General features: G+C 35.9%; 2 protein-coding genes across 5 annotated transcripts in view; one reads left to right on the top strand and one right to left on the bottom strand.

Annotated features, from left to right (window-relative positions):
• LOC144977361 (nudC domain-containing protein 1-like) overlaps positions 1–13875 on the top strand; it is a 13893-nt gene extending 18 nt beyond the window's left edge. Inside the window, exons 1-10 of one of the 3 annotated variants that reach the window (XM_078922478.1) lie at positions 301–353; positions 657–807; positions 2054–2202; positions 2692–2877; positions 3636–3825; positions 4721–4906; positions 5571–5784; positions 6803–6944; positions 7816–7941; positions 9212–9843. In XM_078922478.1, coding sequence (XP_078778604.1) covers positions 666–807; positions 2054–2202; positions 2692–2877; positions 3636–3825; positions 4721–4906; positions 5571–5784; positions 6803–6944; positions 7816–7941; positions 9212–9673 — 1797 coding nt within the window. In that variant the 5' untranslated portion in view covers positions 301–353; positions 657–665 and the 3' untranslated portion in view covers positions 9674–9843. Of the gene's footprint in view, positions 124–300; positions 808–2053; positions 2203–2691; positions 2878–3635; positions 3826–4720; positions 4907–5570; positions 5785–6802; positions 6945–7815; positions 7942–9211 lie in introns of those variants that run through there. The other 2 variants (XM_078922479.1, XM_078922477.1) reach the window with 2 other exon arrangements.
• LOC144977360 (mitochondrial inner membrane m-AAA protease component AFG3L2-like) overlaps positions 12637–18792 on the bottom strand; it is a 37403-nt gene continuing 31247 nt past the window's right edge. For both annotated transcript variants that reach the window (XM_078922476.1, XM_078922474.1), the window contains exons 19-20: positions 18297–18411; positions 12637–13988 (exon numbers count right to left, since the gene is read on the bottom strand). In XM_078922476.1, coding sequence (XP_078778602.1) covers positions 13903–13988; positions 18297–18411 — 201 coding nt within the window. In that variant the 3' untranslated portion in view covers positions 12637–13902. The remainder of the gene's footprint in view (positions 13989–18296; positions 18412–18792) is intronic.

Below are 18792 nucleotides of genomic sequence, written 5' to 3'. Positions count from 1 at the left end.
TAAAAATTATCATGGCTGCTACCGTGCATTTGGAGACAAGACGAGAATTGATTAACTCGAATTTTGATCATTATCAATTGTCCCTGGACTCTTTACCGTCGTACAACACAGCTTTAAATGAGAGTAAGTTTCTTAACGTTATATTTTGGAAAGTGTATTACTTATTCGAGAGATAATGGTGTGTTTTCAACATGAAAATTGAAATCGAAAGTTGAAATCTCAACTCTTCCATATCAATATCACTGGGTCCACGTCAGACCGGCACACTTGGCACCAAATATTCCAGACTTGTCACATCATTCGTGACCACTCGCTGATTTTCATCGGGTCCACTTATTTTCTTTTATTGTGAGGTATACTGATGAGAATGCGACTTGAAACATTAGTCTGGTAGTTAGACTTAGCAGGGAAGTCATCTTCACTTCACTGCTGATTTCTATTTCTATCTTACTGGGTTTTAGTTTTGTTTTAGTTTAGACGGTCTCCTAGTTTTAATTTCAAATTAAATTTAATGAATACTTCTTAAGTTAAATTGTACTCTTGTTTGGTTAACTTACCGAATATATTTTAGATGATTTATTTAATAACAAAATGTATGGAAATTAATCATTTAATGTAACTGATAATAAATGATGCCATTTTTTACCTTCACAAAGACAATAAATATGGACTCAATAAGTAATGCTATTGGTTATGTTAAAAAGCAGCTCAATTTTACTGGAAAATACAAAAATGTGGATGAAAGTTTTAACCCTTACAGTTTGATATTGACACGACTTCACTATCTTCAAGTGAATTTGTTAGAAGGTGAACTTTAATTTTTGATACTTGATCACTAACCTAATGATATGTGTACTTATATATACTTATAATCTCTAAATGTCTCTTGTACTTGTGTGAGTACAATTTTTAAAGATTTCTGGATTTTGAATTTTGGGAACAAGCCTGTGAAAATATTTTTAAAAGATATTTCTCTATTATTACATCGGGTGCAATAATTTTATAGGCCGAATGTGTGTTCACCTTTTATACCCCTCTCTTTTCTATAATAATATTAGTAATAATAGTGATCTTTAATTAAAGAAGTCTGAAACATTAAAAAATTTAGGAGAAATTTTATATTTCATCTGCTTCTTACACAGTAAATATACATAGTTTTTCAACTTGAATTAACGGAATTAACGTTTTATTTATCCAAATTAAGTAGTATAATCAGATAATCAGATAAGTTTTGCATATCTACAATTAGGGTCTTTATTTTTTTTAGGGTTATGATAAAATGGCCGGGGACTTCGGGCACAGTTGTTAACTAAACAAGATGGTTGAAAAACTTTTGTATGACTGGAAATATAGAACAATGAAAATAATTTTTTTAATTGTTTTAGTGGCTTGATAGAGGTCAATCTGTTTCTTTCTTTGGATAAGTAAAACTAATTCAAGCTTGAATTGCTATGTGTGTAATATATATATATATATATATATATATATATATATATATATATATATATATATATATATATATATATATATATATATTTATATATATACTGTTTGTGATGTGAGTATCGGGTGCATATGGAATTTCTCCCCAAAAAAGGCATCCAAGTAACTTTCAAACCTTTTATTTGTAATGCTGAATAGCCCACTTGTTTTAAAAACCAACCAAATTTTAGCTGTTGGTCATGCCCCCCCCCCCCCCCCCCCCTCCCTTATTAAAGTAGTCATTCAGAGCCATGGAGCCAGATTTATCCTGATTTTTATTGCGTGAAACTGAAACAGACAATAGCAATTACTTGCTACCCTTAAGATAGGATGCTAGTCTATTGCAAAGTACTTTCCACCAGATCTAACAGACCCAGCTTGGGTTGACAGGGGGAAGGGGGGGGGGGGTTTCAGAAAAAATCTCGACTGCATCCAGGATTGATCTCGGTCCCTTTGCTTGTGAAGCGTTTGCTCTACCAACTGAGCAATCGGGACCACTTCTCCCCCCTTGTTAAGGTAAAGATAAATTACTTATTATGAATGTTTATCTCTTTCATCATCATTCTGTCAGACGTGGATGTTGCCAAGCCATCCGAGTCCAACTTCACCTCCCACCATGCCAAGTTATTCAGTCTTCACAACAATCTGTTTCCTGACCCCTGGGACAATGCGTCGGTTTATTTATGTGACAAGAAATGGAACATCGTGAAGATTTCCAATGTAGGTATTGTCTAGACTGTCATGGTGGTGATTTGATTTTGAGTTAGATTCCATGGCTTAAGTACTTGTCTTTAAAATTCTTTGACCTTAAGTTATTTATTTAAACTTCAGATGAAAACAGTAGAGATTTAGACTTTTATTGAATTGAGTGTTCATCAGTATCATTCTATATCAATGCTTTATTTATTATTATTATGATTGATTTTATTCTTAGTGTTGTCATAATTGTACTGTTTATTGTCATTATCTTTGCTATTTATATTATTATTATCATCATCATAATTAACAATATTATTATTATTATTATTATCTTTATTCCTTTTTTAAGATTATTTTTATTGTTATTATAACTTTCATTATTACTATTTTTATTATTAATATTATGGGTTTTTTTTGTTTGAAATTAATTACTATTATTGTGGTTTATTTATATATATTATTATTCAAATAATATGTATTCATTGTTTGTTTACATTTTTTCATCATCAGCAAGGGAGACTAGAGACACGAGATGATCTTTGTCAGTTGCCAGACGCATGTCAGCTGTGTGCCAACCCAAGCCGATTCAATGTGACCTTGACATTCCCCAGTACCTCCCTTGCCATGGTCGTAAACGGGGTGGATGCTCTTTACATTTTTGATACAGGAAACAGGGCGACCAATACCAAGTGGAAGGTAAAGTGGTTACATTTGCATTGCCGTTCCCTTTCCATAAAATTGCTGCCATGATAGTTTGTAGAATTTTGTACAACTTAGATAACTGAAATCGTAGTCCTTCAAGGCCAGTATGTCATGGGGCCCGAGTTCATCCCAGTTTCTATAGTGTGAAACCGAAATTGCATGTATAGAAATTTCTTGCTACCTATTGGAGATAGGATGTTAGTCTGTTGCAAAGTACTTTTCACCAGATCTTGCAGATCTAGCTAGCTGCCCAAGCACTACTGGGTGGTGGGGAGGGGGGGTTCGAAACCTGAGATCGATCTTGGTCCCTTTTCGTCTGTTTGACAAGATAGACAAGTGTTCCTTTCTTCCAATTTTAAAAGGAACCCCATAAATTTTTGCAATACTTGACTAAATATTTGAAAAATGATATGAAAAGTTTCAGGCTTAAAACCCTTCCTCAGCCAACAACATAAACATTTTAAACCGTAACACTTCACATAAAATCCTGCTAGCTGAGACTCTCAGTGAGAGTAAAATTTTATCACATCCAGTCAGAATTTCAGAGAGTCATGAAGTGAAAGTGTCCTCGTTTAATTTTCGGGCATCCTTATTATTATATTATACCACTATTTTTTCTCCCATTTTTCAGACAGTTTACAAGAATTCTATAGAAATACCAGGCGATGCTATCCAGTTATTGGATGATGTGTTTGTCTTTCATTGACCCAAACATGTGTTGAAAATGCCCCTTTTTCTCTTCCACTCCACAGATGGTTCACAAGAATCCCATGGAAACGCCAGGGGCTGCTATCCAATTGCTGGATGCCGTCTGTCATTCACAAGGGGAGACAATCTACGTGGACTGCCTGGTGGCGTTTGTGGAGGAGATAGAGGGAGAGACCAAGGAGAAACACAGATCTCCCTACATGTCTGTGATAGAATGGGTGACCTTGACATCAGGTGAATATAAAAACACAGGGAATTTATAATAGAAAATAAAATAAAATTCCCTTAATTCATCCCATCGGGGAAATTTGTCTCTAGAGTCTATTCCAAGAGAATACTGGAATAACCCAGGCGTCAGCCGCAGTGCAGCCCCGCAAATTGACTTGCTCGAGGCCACACAGCGCAGCGGCTGGTGATCGAACTCGGTACCTTTCAGGTACGAAGCAAAGACCGTACCGCTGAGCCACACTGTCCCCTGACAAGGATTTGATTATCAATGTTGATGTCAGCTCCCCCTTCCCACCACCTTTCTCATTTATTCAAAAAGATGACAAAGTAGATGACCTTTGACCAGATCTGCCAACTTGAAATGTAAAATAAATTGGTAGTTTTCAGAGGGAAGAAATAAAAGTCACTTTAATTAACTTAACAAATTAATATTTTACCCCTAGCAGTCTTATTAAATGTGCCTTCAAAACCATGAATAGATGCTTTCTGGCACCAACGTTTTCTTGTTAACACATGTATTGAGTGTATTCCTCTCAGTGGGGACCTGTGCTTGTGTCCGGATGAGACTTTTAGGTAATCTCAAACTAAGTACTTTGATAGTGTGCTCTTGGAATCTACATCTGTTTTTCCTATTTGAACCAATTCTCCTTTGTCTTACCTTTTCTTGGATGCTTTAATTGTAATTTTAGAACTTTTTTACTATCCCTCTTTCTTCCTTTTTACTGGTGCCGATATGACCTTAATGTGTTGCAAGTGTTGTAAAACCCTTAAAAACAAAAACAATCCTATCCTCTTTCCTTTGCGTTTTCATAAAATGTCAAATATTGACAATAAAATTGAATAGAGTTGAAAATTGTATTCTGTTGTTTTGTTTTGTTTTTTCACTTATAATAAACGTTAGTTGATGGCAAGAGTTGGTGTGAGGAGAGAACAAGGCGACTGGAAGGTGCTTCCCCCATACAGTGTGCATACCTGGACCACAAGGCTGAGTCAGTACACATGGTATCACAGAAGACGTTTACGTTGACCAAGGACTCGGTCAAGCCAGTGGAAAATTCAGAAGACTGGGACGTCATTGGAGATGAAGGTTAGTGATATTGATATTTGTCTATGTGGTCTAGTGGTATGACACTCACTTTCGGATCGGAAGGTCCTAGGTTTGAGCCTCACTCAGTGCATAGTTGAGTTATTCTCTCACTGTACTTTGGTGTAAAATGAGTACCTGGCTGTTAACAGTGTTGTCTCTGTCGGAAAAAATTGTATAGCCTAAGAGGCGTCATGTTTCATCCTTGGCTGGGAGGGAAACAGTCGAATGTATAGTTACAGTTTTGGGAGATGATATTTTTTTTACTTGTAAATCATCTCTCTGTTATGTACAGTTATTATTTTTTTTTTTTTTTTAACATATGATTTGTAAACATTTGAGTGTATTCCTAAAAGTGGGATCTTGTGCTGGTATCTGGGTGAAACATTTAGGTGATCTCAAACTAAATACAATGATAAATGATAGCGTGCTCTTGGAATCTACATCTATTCCCTATTTGTAATATTCCCCTTTGTCTTACTTTTTCCTCAAGTCCTTTTAATTGTACATCTAGAATGTTTTTACTATTTCAATTTTCATCCTTTTTACTGGCGCTGACATGGCCTAAATGTGTTGCAAGCGCTGTAAAACCCTTAAAAAACAAACAAATCAAGACTTTGTGAAGACCCATTTCCACTTTTGTATTTTTTTTCAATCCTGTTTAAAGTGTCCCCGTCCAAAATGTACACTTGGAGCCAGACAGCCTCCGACCTCACCATCCAGCTCACCATCCCTGATGGGGTCACCAAAGCAGGCCTCAATGTCACTATAGGGTCAAGGTCATTGGAAGTTGGGGTCAAGAATGGAGTGGACATGATTAATGGAGAGTTGTATGGGAATGTGGAGGTAGATGCCTGTACTTGGACTCTGGAGGGACGAAGGTTGGTTGGTTTGTTTTGGTTATTTAACTCTTTCAGCGCCATTGGCTGCACTGTGCGGCCAGAGCAGAATCTGTTTTACTGGCCAATGCTGTCATCTGCATTTTTTGCCAAAGTGGGACCTAAAATTTGCCAAAATTTGCCCAAAAAACCCCCAAAATTTGCCAAGAAATTTGCCAAAAAGACCAAAATTTGCCAAAAAATTTGCGGAGGAGAACTAAGCGTTTCAGCAAAAATTAACACGCGATACAGAAAAATATATATAAAAGACAATTAATTATATTTAAGGAGGCTACATTTATTAATTTGTTGTTACAAAGATTTTAAAGGATCATTATCCATAGAGAGTAGCTTCCCTTGGTTTGGGCCCAGGCAAAGCTGCAACATTTCTCTAGTTTCGCACTTTTTTTTTCATTATTTTGTTTTCGCTTCTTTTTTTTTCCCCAAAATTTGCCACGCGATTTGCCAATTTTACCAAAATTTGCCACGATTTGCCAATTTTGGGAAATTTGCCAAAATTTGCGGATCGCCCTGATATTTGCGGCCGCAAAAAATGCAGATGACAGCCAATGGCTGCACAGTGTGGCCGGTCTTGAAAGGCAAAACAATAATATAATCCAATCCTACTTTCTACAAAAGCACTATAAATTGAACCAATGGTATCATTTCTTTCATCAGAGCATTCAATTGGCCCTAGGGGGTATTTTAATTGAGATTTTGCGCCGAATTCGAGTGTCACTTTGTCTTAGCTTGTCATTCTAATGCTGCCTCAATCAGGTGTCAGCCATTTTATGACGGAAATGCGAATACAGCCTCAGCGCTGAGAGAGTTAAAATGTTTATTACATGCAGTTTACTACTGGCATTTACTCATTCAGCACTAAACCTGGATGAGAATTGAAAATTGTTGTTTTAAATTTGAGGGAAAGAGATCGAAAAAAAATTTTTTTTTGGTGGGGGTATTTTGTTAGTCATTATTTATAAAATAAAAATCAATCCGCTCTTTGTTGCTATCCATCCAGACTTGATATTACTCTAGAGAAAGTGGAGGAGGAGATGTGGTCCACCGTGGTCCATGGAGACAACAGAGGAGAATTAGTGATGACTCCGGAGCAGATTGATGCCATTCACGACAGACTCCAACACCTCACCACAGAACACTGGGTAAGTCTTTCTGTTGTTTGTTGTTTTTTTTATCTCTTCATGTTACCTTACCTTACCGGAGTTCCGTCTCCCTACAGAGGTTGAATGTCATGGAACGCCATTCTTCATGCTCAAGGGCCATTACCTTACCTTACCGGAATTCCGTCTCCCTACAGACAGAAATTGAATGTCATGGAACGCCATTCTTCACGCTCAAGGGCCATTACCTTACCTTACCGGAGTTCCGTCTCCCTACAGAGGTTGAATGTCATGGAACACCATTCTTCACGCTCAAGGGCCATTGCCGTTATATGGGGGGAAAATATCTTTGTGCAGCTAAGTGGTCTTGTGGTATGACACTCACTTCGGGTCGGAAGGTCCAGGGTTCGAGCCTCACTGGCTTGGCGCATAGTTGAGTCCTTGGAAAAGGCTCTTGACTCACAATATCTCACCATACTCAGGTGTAAAATGAGTACCTGGCCATTAACAGCGTTGCCTCTGTCGTGGAAAAAATTGACTCATGTGTGTGACTATTGAAAGGGGCTTGTACTTTAAATATGGAGATATTTTTCAATGGCCTGATAAGAAAACAATGAATTGGAGCTGGAATTGTTTGAAGTTGTGAAAATGTATGAGCCAATTTACAACGGTTAAGAAAAAATTAAATATTGTATTGTCTAAAATGGTTCTTTTGATGGGTAATTTATATAAGATGAACATTCTTAAGACATCAAAATATGTTTTAGTTTTTCCCAGTCTTGGGCTCAAATTGTTTATGTGTTTTTCCCATTATTATTATCATCATCATTATTATTATCATTAGTAGTATTATTATTATTTTTAATATTATTATTATTTTTATTATTATTATTATTACTGTCTTGTTGACTAGAATGACAACCCAGAATTGCTAGACAAACCGTTCAATTCCCAAATGTTGGAGGAATGTGACGCAGTGGAGGCCGACGGAAATCTCATCATGAGGATTGATGGAGAGACACATCGGATGTCACACAAGGTACACACTTCTCCATTGGTTTGGGGATTGGTCTGTGGGTCTGGGTGGGGTTCCCGACCTCCCATCGTGGGCAGGGAGGTACTTACTGTGTCTTCTATCCTCCTGTATCTGTTTTCCAATTTGCTTTCTGTCTTTGTTTTGGAATGAGATTACTCAGTTTTGTCATTACCCTGGCCGGAGTCCTTGCCTGGGAGGGAAACAGTCGAATATGAGCTTTGTGAGCTTTTAAAAAAAATTTTTGTATAGTTATTGTTCTGGGAGATGATAATTTTTTCCTTGCAGATCATCTCTCTATTATGTATTATTATTTTTTTATTTTTAACATATTCCTCTTATTGGGATCGTGTGCTAGTGTCTGGGTGAGACTTTTAGGTGATCTCAAACTAAGTACTTTGATGGTGTGCTCTTGGAATCTACGTTTCCCATTTGAACCAATTCCCCTTTGTCTTACCTTTTCTTAGGTGCTTTAATTGTAATTCTAGAACTTTTTACTATCCCATTTTCTTCCTTTTCTACTGGCGCTGAAATGACCTAAATGTGTTGCAAGCGCCGTAAAACCCTTAAAAACAAAAACAAAAATAACAACATGAGTATGGGGGTAACCAGCCAAAAATGGATTGATAAAAGTTAAAATACTTGGTCTACTAGAGATTCCGTGTGTAAGTAGGCGCCATTCTTGTGCACAATATAAGACCTCTTGGGTGAGTGAATGACCAGTAGAACTCTCATGATGTGGAAAAACGTAAAATTCAAATTAGGCAGACAGAAACCCCAGTCACCTCTTTGGTTTTTTTCTTTGTGATTTTCCTAGTTTTAATCAGTAATTAAAAGATGTTTTTTCAACAAATATTCCATAGACCCAAATTTCTGGGTTTCCCCTTGTATCTCGGTTTCACTTCATTCAATTTTGACTGGGATATCCTTGGGTCTGCAACACATTATTTGTACTTGTATTGGTTTATGGCTTTAATAAAATCACAGGTTTTAGAGTATTTACCCAGATGAGGGACATTTTAATTATCGATATTTGTAGGACGAGTTTTCTGGCCAAAATGTAAAATATGTTTGTTTTTGTTTTTTTTTCAAAGTACAGCAGATGTGTGCTGGTGTTGTCAGATTGTGTTGATGGGAGACCTGTCATAGTTTTATTGATACTTTTATTTCAGTCATTTGCCCTATCAGAACCTAGATGACAGGATTTTTATGAAATATTGAACATAATTCCGTTCCTCATTCCTCAACACGCCCCCCCCCCCCCATTCCTATCCAGGTGATAGCCAGTCAGCAATTTCTATTCAACACCAAACTAGGACCTGGCACGTCCCCAGCTCTTTGTCTTCGACACGATGTGGACGGATTTCTCTGGCAAGCTGATGGGACTACAGAAGTCGACAAATCCAGTCCCTGGAAGCATATAGGGGTCCTTAATGCCTTTGGTTACGTGCTGGCGTCCAAGCAACAGCAACGATTCGCCACCTGCTCTCCTGATATGTCTGTAGCTGTGATAGCTGACTCAAACCGACACATTTATCTCTACAGACAGAAGGTGTCGATTCTGTCGCCATTGAGGAATCGTAAGACTGGTCAGCAAGTCACATCTGTTGCTAAGCAACAAGTCATTGCATTGGACTGCTCCCCTGACGCCATTGTGGGAGTTAGGGTTACAAATACCAAACTGTTCGTGGCCACAGAAAAACAAGTTTTTATGTACGTTATCAATGCTGAGGAATAGCCAGTCATTTGTTGTCCTTATCACAAGTGATAAATTAGGGAGCAGGTACTGGTGTAACAGAGCTGCCTACTTGAAATTTAAAAAATTCGTAGTTTCTAAGGGAAAAAAGGAAATTTTCACTGTAAATAGCTTTACAAATAAACCATTTGCTCTCAGCATGGTCCAAAAAATGCTCTTAAGTCCTGATTATAAGGATCTAAACTTTCCTTTTCATTAAATTTTTTTTTGAGTCAAAGAGACCTATGCAACTCTGTATCTGGAGCCAAAAATTCGTATTTCTACGAGTTTTTCATAGTACTAGGCAGATCTGGTGTAAGATGGAACTCGGAAAAAAAGATAAGACGACATTGTAATAGGATTGAAATGGTTTGGACACTTGGTTCCAGTTGCCCCATTTATTAGGGGATGTGGTTTTGGCATCATGCATGGTGAAAACAGGGGAAATGGGCTACACTTTGTCATTTATTTGTTGGATAATTAGAGAGAGGATTATCCTGAGGTCTTGGAGAACAACAGATTTATACATACATTATGATGTCATTTCCATCAATATTCAATTTGTTACCAATGAAATTAACATTAAAATTGTTTTTAAAAAAGTTTTCAAATCCTGATCGACTTCATGATTTTTGGAACTGTCCTTTGTCTGTAATGAGTAATAAATAAAAATGAATATATAACAGCTTTTTTAAAAAAAGAACAAAATACCAAACACGGAACGTTTCGGGCTCAAAACCTTTCTTCAGCCAACAAAAAAAAACAAAAAACAATAAAGACATAAATACATTGCTAAATTTCAGATAGACGACAGAGATAATTTGTAGGTTTTCTCTTGAAGTTGAAGATTTTTCTACAGAGAAGACGTACAAAATATCTCTGTTGTCTATCTGGAATTTAGTAATGTATTCATGTCTTTATTGTTTTTTGTTGTTGGCTGAAGAAGGCTTTTGAGCCAAAACGTTCTGTGTTTGGTATTTTGTTCTTTTTTGAATTACAGTCCACGACTTCTAGCAGCCTAGAATCACTGTGACTTGTGTCTGTAATGAAAGGCTATTTTTTTTTTAATGAAGAAAAATCCCAATGATGACAAAAATCTTATGAGATTAGGATGACGTGAACATATTTTCAGGTCCGATAACCAGAAGCAATTACAACAATGAGACCATAATTTGGGTTATCATTATCAGACCTGCAATTAGGTATATATTGGGTTAGGATCAAATGTGTTAAGGGAGTGTCAGGTTGGAATTAGATCCTGTTTTGACTGCCCGTTATTCCCAGTGTGGACAGAGAGGTCAATTTTTGATGTATCTTCTATTTCTATCCCCCATTCCATGTTCGATCTCTTGTCTTCGTTCTGGATTGAGATCACTCATTTTCTTATTTCAGGTTACCAATTCAAGAGGCAAAAATTTACTGTACTTTCACACAAACGAATTTGATTGAGTCCTGAACTCCAGTAAAAAGTTGTTATGTACTTTGTACTAGCTTTTTTTTTTAGTTAAGCAGGTGATTGGAAAATATACTGAGGGTTTACAGTATACTGAATTCCGTAAATATACGGAAAATTAGCAACCTTTTTTTATTTCTGGTCCTGGGATCCTCTTAGGAAGCAGCCAAATGTTGTTGTTTTTTTAGGGGGTTTTATAGTAAATTATCTTTGTTATGTACTTTTATAGTTATTCATTTTGAATATATTTATTATACTTTGTAAACATTTGAGTTTATCTTACATAATGGAATCCTATGTTTGTGCCTGGATGGGACTTTTAGGTATTGTCAAAATAGGCACATTAATGGCATGAATCGTTTTTCCCTGTCTGACCCAATCCCCTTTTTAACTTCAGATCTACAGCTACTTCTAGGTGTAAAATAAGTAAAACTGATGCACGTTTGTTTTGTTTGTTTTTAAGGGTTTTATGGCGTTTGCAACACAATAAGGTCATATCAGCACCAGTAAAAAGGAAGAAAAATGGGGAAAGTCAAAAGTTCTACAATTACAATTAAAGCACCCAAGAAAAGGTAAGACAAAGGGGAATTGGTTCAAATGGGAAATGTAGATTCCAAGAGCACACCATCAAAGTACAGGCTCCTTTCAAATGAATCATTAAAAAAGTGAAATTTGATCTTTTGGAGGAAAGTTTCTTGTTTTTGTTTGTTGTTTTTAAGGGTTTTACAGTGCTTGCAACACATAATGGGATAGTAAAAAGTTCCAGAATTACAATTAAATCGCCCAAGATAAAGTAAGACAAAGGGGAATTGGGAACAAATAGGGATCAGATGTAGATTCCAAGAGCATACCACCAATGTACTTAGTTTGAGATCACCTATAAGTATAAGTCTCATCCGGACACAAGCACAAAATCCAACAAAGAGAAATACACTCAAATGCTTACCTTATACATTTAAAATAACAAATATAATACATAACAGAAAGATGATTTACAAGGAAAAAAATATCATCTCCCAAAACAATAACTATGCATTTGACTGTTTCCCTCCCAGCCAGGACAAAACCAAGTAATCTCATTCCAAGACACAGACAGCAAGCATGTTGGAAAACAGATATAAGGGGATAGAAGACGCAGTATGTACCCCCCTGTCCACTAATACAGTGCATAACAGAGAGATGATTTACAAAGAAAAAAATATCATCTCCCAAAACTAACTATACATTTGACTGTCTCCCTCTAAATCAGGGTATCCGTCAAAGGACAAACCCAAGTAATCTCACTCCAAGACAAAGATGGAAAGCAAGTTGAAAAACAGATATAGGGGTATAGAAGACAAATTAAGTGCCTCCCTGCCCACTATAGGAGGCCAGGAACCCCACCCCATGATGCAAGTTTTAGTTTTAGCAGGGATAGATTTCATGTCATTTGATATAATCATATAATCTCTTCAAAATTCAGTCCTGTCTGTCAATGTCAATTTGAAAGGGAGAAAAAAGCAAACAAACATACTCAGATTTACATTACTCTTTATTTTTTTTCATTTTCAAACATAACCGTACTTCAACTTTGGGAAAAACATCGTAATTATTCATTTGTTAAAACCATTTCTCTCGTACAACTTCAGACAGAGAATAAAATCACAATCTCTCTCTCTCTCTCTCTCTCTCTCTCTCGCTTATCTTACATGAAAAAAAAAAAAAATACACGAGGACTATTGAGATAATCCTATCAATTACCTCTGTGTGTTAAAAATGCATGACAAAACGGGGGCATATCCATTGTGTGTGTACATGTACAGCAGCAAAGGCTACACTTAAGTATTTTCAAAGATATCTTTTTGTTTCTTGAGGCTTGTGCAAATTATCTCTCACAATTAGGCACTAGAATGTGGTAACAAATTCCTCATTGGATCATAGGAAAAATAATAAAATAATATAAATCTAAAAATCCTAACATAAAGAAAATGAAAACTTTGTTGGTTTTTTTTTTTTTTTGGGGGGGGGGGGGGGGGTATTTTTGGTATATTATTTGAAAAAAAATATCCCGAGTGAAATCCCAACTAAGGCTTTTATGTCAAGGGAAGTAAATGATTTGATATATTCCTTCATTAAATCTATGTAACATAACTCATAAAAGCAAGGACAAAATCATAATGAAAACAACTCATTTTGACAAAACATTCAAGGTAGAAACTGGAAACCAAATCAATTGAATTATTATACTTTCAATAAAATGCTTTTTAATTTCATTTTTTTTTTTTAATTAACCGGTCAACTGAAAATGTTTTGTAATAAATAAATATACCTCTTTTCCTAAAATTAAAAAACCTAACATTTATCAATAGTAAAGATGAACAAGCGTTGTTATGACGGAATATTTTTTTAAAGCAAAAAAGGGAAATCTCCTTCTGTAACAACATTGATGGCATTGTCTAAAAAACACTAGTTATAAATATAATCTGTACATGAAATGCGTTCATACACCTGTATCTATGTACTTTATACAATGATTTTTTTCTTATTACTTTCAAATCCCCTACTTCACACAATCGCGTTTGATCATGAAGATTGATTATAGTGTATATAGCACATTGTTAACCGTACCTCACTGGGTACTCTTCAGATCATGCTGTCTTTGAAATGCATATTATATAATAATTATATTCTCATGTGCAAAGTGAGAAGATGATAGCTTTGGGTTTTGTTGTGTCTTCTCCGACAATAAATTACAAACACTAGATTCAAACAATGGAAAGACTGAACTGGTTTGTTTTTTTTATGATTCGGCTGGTTTTGGTGTTTTCTTGTCTTTGTTCCAATTCTCTAAACCTTTAGGTAGTGTCGTGTCTTCTTCAAATGATCCTGAGAAGAGTAATAATAGTTATAATAGTTATACTACTAATAATCATAATAATTATTATTATACTTATCATAATAATAATAATTATATTATTATTATTATTATTATTATTATTATTATTATTATTATTATTATTATTATTATTATACTTATAATAATAATAGTAAAATTAAGTATACTAATAATAATAACACTGATAATAATAATAGTAATAATAATAAGTATGAAAATTATAAAGTAAAAACACATTCTACAAACAGATATCCTGCACTAACATCTGTACTGAAAATCTTGTATTCAAAGTTCACAATAACAATCAGGGGTGAGAATGACTGGTCACTAAAAAGGAGGAAATTTTTCAGCGCTAAGATCAAGAAGCATCCATGCAAAAATAACCTAAAAATTTAAATTTCATGTGATGCAATCCAAAATGTGTCTCGCAGCAATTTCTGACACCACTCGGAGGAATTTCAAAAACTGAAAGTGTAATTTTAACATGGTGGTTGTAGTAATGGTAGTCGTAGGTATGATGATGTGGTGGTGGTTGTAGTACTGTGGTAGGGATGATGTGGTGATGGTTGTAGTAGTAGTGGTAGTCGCCACATCTCCCTTATTCACAGATTCACTTATGCCCACCTCCCATTGTTTCAAGTTGACCAGAGACGTCAACTTAAAATTTGGCTCACGTAAATTTCAGAAACAATTCCAAATAATTTCAATGCTTAAACAGGAATTTCTGGAAACTAAATATAATCTATTAAGATCTATAATCATCACAATACCCCTTGTTTCAAATCAAGTAAAGTTCCAAAACCAATTTCATTATGACGTATAAAATATAAAAATGAATGGTAGGGGAGGTGATAATAATGATATGATGGTGGATGTTGTACTGGTGGCAATAATGATAATGATGATGTATGTAGTTGTGGTGGTTGCAGAAGTGGTGGTGGTGATATTGTTGTGTTGTAGGAGGTTGTAGTAGTGGTGGTAAGGATGTGGTAGTGATTGTTGTTTTAATGGTGATAGTGTTTTGATGTCGTCGTCGTGGTGGTGGTAATGATGGTGATGATGATGATGTGGTGGAGGTGGTTGTAGTAGTAGTGGCAGTGATGATGATGATGATGATGATGATGGTGGTGATAAGGTGTGTACTTGGAGATGAAAAGAGAGATTGATGGCTGATGTGAAAAGGATATGATCCACTTTATAGATTTAGGTTTATCTGACAGAAGGACAGATAGAGTGTGTTTGTGTGTGTGAGAGAGAGAGAGAGAGACACACACACACACACAGGGGGAGAGAAAGAGAGACTGCTCCAATTGAACATAGTGATAGGTACAGAAAGGTTAGGTTAAAGTATTGAGTGAACGTTATTGTTATGTGTGTTGTGTTTTATTTGTTAATCGTAAATATTAAGTTAACGTATGTTTCATGTTGGCGATTGCCAGGAAATTAATTTAATTGAATCATATGTGTGTGTGTGTGTGTGTGTGGGTGTGTATCATTGTTAAGTGTAGGAAGATGAAAAATGAAAACATTGAGGCTAAAGAACTGGGTGCTCTTTACTGATTTGTGTGTGTATGTGTGTGTGTGTGAGGGAGGGAGAGAGAGAGAGAGAGCTCAAAGTAAATCTAGTGATGAGTACAGAACGATGAAAGTGAAAAATTAATGAGGCTAAAGAACTGAGTGAACTTTATTGATTTCTATGTGAACGTGCATATGTGTCATGTGTGTGTATGACAGTTAGAGAGAGAGAGAGAGAGAGATTGAAGTCAAGGTGTTTGTGATGACCTATTATTGGTAAGTAGTGGAGGATGAACATGAAAACTAATCGGGACTAAACAAATAAGTGTGCTTTATTGATTTGTGTGTCTATGAGTGTTTGTGTAAAGAGAGATAGATGGATAGAGAAAGAGAGAGTTTTGAGCTATTAGTTCGAAGGGTTTTTACAGCGCTTGCTTCACTTTTACTTGTAGGTCATTTCAGCACCACTTAAAAGGTAAAAATGGGGCTGTAAAAAAATATAGATTTAAGTAAGATCAAAAGTACCGGAGAAAAGGTGAGACTGGTTCAAATAGGTGACTTCAAACTAATTACATTGATAGTTTGATCTTGGAGTCCGTTTGTGAGAAACGGACTCCAAGATCAAACTATCAATGTAGTTAGTTTAAAGTCACCTATAAGTTTCACCAAGACACAAGCACAGAATCCTTGTGAGAGTAATACAAAATTTAGAACAACAAATCTAACGTCACACAAAAGAGAGATGATTTACGAGGACAAACATATCATCTCCCAAAAACCATGACTATACATTTAATTGCTTCCCTCCCTGCCAATGAATCTGGCCGGCCAGGAAAAGGTGATAGTTGCTTTTGTAGTGGGGATGGTCATGATGTTATGATGGTTCAGGAGTGAGAATGACGGGTCACGAAAATGGAGGAAATTTGTCAGCGAATAGTTCAAGACCCATCTATGCGACGATAACGTATAAATTTGAATTTCATTAAAATCGACTGAGATGCAATCCAAAATGCGTCTCGCAATAATTTCTGACACCACTTGGAGGAATTTCAAAAGTTGAAAGTGTAATTACAACATATTGTACTTGCAGTTAAAAAAAGTAGCGGTAGAGATGATGATGCAGTGGTGGTTGTAGTAGGGTTGTGATAAGGGTGATGATATGGTGGTTGTAGTTGTAGAGGTGTTGGGAATGATCGTGTGGTGGTGGTTGTAATAGTTGTGGAAGGGATCATGTGGTGGTAGTAGTAGTAGTGATAGTTGGGATGATGTGGTGGCGGAGGATGTAGTTGTATTGGTAGTAGGAATGATGATGTGGTGGTGGTTGTTGTAGTAGTGGTGGTAGGATCAGTGATGATAATGATAATTTGTAAAAAAAGGAGGAAAATCTATCGGCCCGTCTGTCAAGCCCAAATCTAATGCAAAAAATAACAAAGCTATTCATTGTTACTTAATATTACGTAATATATTACTAACTTCTAAAACACGTCTATTCTGATCACAAGATATTACTGACTTCTTGTAAATATAATTTTCAAAATTGTCATTTCCAATTAAAAATTTAGAGCTCTATAATGCTTCCCACTATATCAAGAGATTATAATAAACTTTTGGCCAAAAGGAGGTATTTTTTTATACTACAAACACAGCTAGTGTGTGTGTGTATTACGGCAACCTTGTGGCTATGCAGCTTATGAATAAGAATCTTTAATCAATTGCAAAACATATTCCATCAAATGAGCGAATCTAAATCAAACCTTTAAAAAAATTATTACTTAAATCGATCAGCCAAACTTACTGTTGTATTTTCTCTCTATTACAAAGTGATATCTATAAACATAATAATGTGAAGTTAGAAGGTTGGCTGAGAAATAAAATATGGAAAAGAAAGAAAGAAAGAGAGTGAGAGATAGATAGATAGATATATAGATAGATAGATAAAGAGAGAGAGAGAGAGAGAGACCACTCTGATTTTTGTTTTAATTGGTAATTAGAGATAAGTTATAATGAATTCAATTTAATTCAGAACAAACAAACAAACAAAAAAAGGAGTCCAAAGCTAAATGGTACAAAAATATTGACACCCATTTGCTCCATCCCCTTCCCTTTTGATCATCTTTTCATCCAAGGCCGTCATGGGTTTGTACCACTATTCACATTTGGCACCAGTGTGTCTAGACTAATGTCATGGGCATGGGAATGTCATCAAAAATCATGCAGCTGAGCAGAGGTGTCAAAAAATGACAAAAGACATATTGGTGATTTTTCAGCTAAACTACCTCTTAGCCGAAAATGTTTGACACGGCAAAAACAGCTGAAAATTTCAGAAAAATCCTAAAATCGCGGAATTCCGCGGAAGATTATCATCACTGAGGGATGATGGTGTGATGGTAGTTGTAGTACCGTAGTAGTTGTTGTAGCTGTAGTGGTGGTGATGGTTGGGATGATGATGTGGTGGTAGTTGTCGTAGGGATGGTGGTGGTGGTAGGGATGATGATGGAGGTGGTTGTAGTATTAATGGTGATAGGTAGGAATGATGATGTGGTGGTAGTTGTAATAGTGATGGTGGTGGTGGTAGAGATGATGATGTGGTTGTAGTAGTAACGGTGATAGGGATGTTGATGTAGTGGTTGTGGTGAGTCTTTTTAAAAGGAAGAATTGTGATGGTGATGGGCCGAGATAAAACACCGTTTAGGCGGAAATCTGCCATTAGGCGGAAGATTCTCAGCCCTGAACAATCAACATCCCTAAAGATTTTATGAGATAAGATAGACCATCTTCCTTACCCGTGCCAGCCACAAACTCTTCATACGTTGACTTTTCAGCAAACGGCCGAGCACCCAATAATTCTACCATGTCATCTTTGTCTAGCTTCTCTTTCTCCAACAGTCTGAGGGCAACCTGGAAGTAACGATAAACAATTTTGAACAATGATGATTAAATTGATGGCTTTGATTTGTTTTCAGAAAGTTAACGGCACTTGTAACACTCACGAGTCATTTAACTCTCTCCTTACCAATCATTTTCAATGTTTTTATCAAAATGTCATGCCTTCTTAACACTAAAATTGATTTATTAAAACTCAAACCTAAGAGCATGTTAAGCATAATTGTGTTCTACAAAATAACATTATAACTATTCAAAGATTTTTTCTTAAATTTTGTGATGTACATAAATTTCGGTGTAAGAAAAATGTTCACGAATGTGACGATTTTCATGTAGTACCGAACATTTTTTAAGAGTGGCTTTGATTTGTATTAACAATACTTGCAATCCGATGAC

The sequence above is a fragment of the Berghia stephanieae genome, chromosome 7, assembly GCF_034508935.2.
Source record: "Berghia stephanieae isolate SIO BIC M18660-M18661 chromosome 7, UCSD_Bste_1.3, whole genome shotgun sequence".
Taxonomy (NCBI): domain Eukaryota; kingdom Metazoa; phylum Mollusca; class Gastropoda; order Nudibranchia; family Aeolidiidae; genus Berghia; species Berghia stephanieae.
Note: the sequence above shows the minus strand (reverse complement) of the source record. Positions and strands in the feature narration are given on the sequence as shown.